This window comes from Lipotes vexillifer, unplaced genomic scaffold, assembly GCF_000442215.2.
Source record: "Lipotes vexillifer unplaced genomic scaffold, Lipotes_vexillifer_v1.1 scaffold1798, whole genome shotgun sequence".
NCBI classification, from domain to species: domain Eukaryota; kingdom Metazoa; phylum Chordata; class Mammalia; order Artiodactyla; family Lipotidae; genus Lipotes; species Lipotes vexillifer.
In genome coordinates this window covers 1,239,072-1,241,819 of record NW_006789032.1, presented here as the reverse complement: position 1 = coordinate 1,241,819, position 2,748 = coordinate 1,239,072, and the positions used below count along the sequence as shown (strand labels likewise).

The following is a 2,748-nucleotide window of genomic DNA, read 5'->3' as shown; positions in this document are numbered from 1 at the left end:
CCCCCCCCCCCCCAGGCAGGGGCCCCGGAGCAGGTGTCTGGGCTCTTACACAACAGCTCTAATCACACTTACAAAGGCTGCTGCCACGATGGGCAGGACAGTCCTTCCCGAGGGCAGTTTGGGAAGTGCTGAACACAGCCTGCTGACCCGTTCTAACTGCCGCCCCCCTTGCCATCCAGAGCCTGGGCCTTATGCTTCATCCCTGGCTTGTGGTGGAGAGGGTTTGGGTGGCAGGTCCCACCACGCTCCCTCGGGCCTGGCGGTCCCCGTGAGCCAGGCAGTGGGTGTCCCGGGGTCTCCCTGAGGCCGGAGCCCTGGGCCTGCCTGACCGGAGGCGTTCTGTGGCCAGAGTGAGTCCCCCTGAGACCCCCCTTCTGGCTCTGTCCACGGGTAGCGCTGGGCTGGGGGTGGCAGCCACAGCCTCACCGAGAACCTGCCAGGCAGGAGGTGTATGGGGGTCCATCCTGGCCAGGCGGCTCTCCCCAGGGAGAACGGTGTCAGACTGGGGGTTCCCGGTGACTAGTGCCCCACCTGCTGTGACCCCACCTGCCAGAGCCCCACCCCCGCCAGCTGCTTCCCTGCCCCACAGCGGCCGGCAACCCTCCTGGGACGGCTGTGTCCCCTGGGCCCCCCCTCTGCCCCCAGAGCCGGTCTCCATCTGGGGAGACGGGCTCACCGCACCCAGGGTCTCTGAGATCTCCCCCACCCTTGGGGAGCCCCCCTCCCATCTGCACCCCATCCCAGGGCAGGCCTGGAAGCCACATGCCGATGAAGCCCAACTTCCTACCAAACGGCGGCCACCAGCTTCTCCAAACACCCCCTTGTGGCCAGACTCTGCAGAGGCCCTGTGGGCCAGGGCAGCGCGACTGTCCTTGGGTCTCCCCAGTGGGAGGGGCAGGGCCCAGGGACCTCTCCCCCCCCCCTCTCCTGCTCTGCCCCTGCACCCCTGGGCCTCTGAGCAGCTGGCCGGGTGGCCCAGGCTCCGAGGCCCCCTGTGAGCACCGGTCAGGGTCCTCACACTGAGTGCAGAGCCCGGTGCTGCCACGCAGATTGGGGCCGGTGGCTGTGGGCCTCTGTCTCCCATCGCTAGAGCGGAGACCAGGCCCAGGGGGTTGCTGGCCCCACCCCCGTGGCTCCGGGGGCGTCACCGAGCCCCTCCCTCTCCACAGGGTACCTGGTGGTGCCGGCAGGCGGCGGAGGCATGCTCCTGGGTGGCTTCTTTGTGAACAAGTGCAGGCTCCGAGGTTCAGGCACCCTCAGGCTCTGCCTGCTCTGCAGCCTGACCAGCGTGCTGGCCTCCTTCGTCTTCTCCATGCACTGCCCCAACGTGCCCATGGCGGGCGTGACCGCCAGCTACAACGGGAGGTAAGGGCCGGGTGGCACCCGGGCGAGGGGAGACCTCTGCACACCTGTTGGGGGCACCGGTGGTCCCTGGGGAGGACGGGGGGTGTCGGGCGCTTGAGGTGCGGTCACTGGAGATGGTCGTAACGGTAAGGATGGTGTCCTCAGCGGGGACCAATGGCCAGTCACTCACACGCGGCACCTGAGCCCCAGTCCTCTGTCTATAAAACGGGACAGTCCCAGCCCCACCTCCTCTCTACGTGTTGTCTTGGAAAGTGGGGCCCCCGTGCGTCACTGCATTGGGAAGGTGAGGGGAACAGCCCGCTGGGGGTGATTTGGGAATATCTGATGTAGATGCAGGCTAGCGATTGCTGGCCGGGAATTCCCCGTAGAGATGACAGTGTGAGTGCCGAGGGCAAGGATGCCATCGTACCACTGTCGAGACAGCCGGGTCGGGTGGAACAGCCAAACTAGCCAAGAGTTGGTGCAGAGTGGAGGGCTTAGTACCATGGAAGAGGGAGGAGTCTAGTCCTTGGGCGCCTCCCAGGTAGTGTTGAGCGGGAAAAGGAAGGAGCAGGACGAAACGACGTGTACAGTGTGCTCCATTTGAGCGCAGAGGGAGAGCGCGTGTCTCTGAGAGTGCGGGTAAGTGATCTGTGGAACGTCCACGCGCCTGCGCTGTGGGGCAGGGGCCGGTGCCATGGGGACGCTTTGTACCTGGCACTCAAGCAGTTTTTGCACTTCGAGCCCTGTGAACACACTGCCTACCCAAAACCAAGCCAGGTAGGGAGTGCGCTGCGCAGGGTTGGTTTGCTTCGCTTCGCTCTGAGCACATCCAGCGATTCGAGGAGCCGAGGAGATGCAGGAAGCCCCGGTCCTTGGGTGGAACAAACCCAGCGAGTTTGTAAACCTGCAGACGTGGGCCCTCAGGGGCCAGACCCCACGCTGGCCTGCACCCCACCGTCGCTCTCTCCCACCTGCAGCCTCCTGCCCGAAGGCCACCTGGGGCTGACAGCTGCCTGCAACGCCGCCTGCGGCTGCCAGCCAGAGCACTACAGCCCCGTGTGTGGCCCCAACGGCCTCATGTACTACTCGCCCTGCCACGCGGGGTGCCCGGAGGCGGCCTCGCCTGGCCCCGGGGGCCAGAAGGTGAGTGTGGGTGGCTGCTGCCCAGGCGGTCGGTGGCGCCCGGACGCGGGGGAGGGCGGCTCCTGCCCCTTCCCCCTGTAATCAGCGCTGTTGTTGCGCTCCCCAGGTGTACCGAGACTGTAGCTGTGTCCCTCAGAATTTTTCCTCTGCTTTTGGCCATGCTACCGCAGGGAAATGCACTTCAACTTGTCAAAGAAAGCCCCTCCTTCTGCTTTTCATATTCGTTGTAATTATCTTTACATTCCTCAGCAGCATTCC

The 2,748-nt window shown here is 65.2% G+C and overlaps 1 protein-coding gene across 1 annotated transcript in view; it reads left to right on the top strand.

Annotated features, from left to right (window-relative positions):
* SLCO4A1 (solute carrier organic anion transporter family member 4A1) overlaps positions 1–2,748 on the top strand; it is a 13,706-nt gene that overhangs the window by 7,847 nt on the left and 3,111 nt on the right. Inside the window, exons 7-9 of the mRNA XM_007462280.1 lie at positions 1,170–1,365; positions 2,325–2,490; positions 2,597–2,742. Of these exons, the coding sequence (XP_007462342.1) occupies positions 1,170–1,365; positions 2,325–2,490; positions 2,597–2,742 (508 nt within the window). The remainder of the gene's footprint in view (positions 1–1,169; positions 1,366–2,324; positions 2,491–2,596; positions 2,743–2,748) is intronic.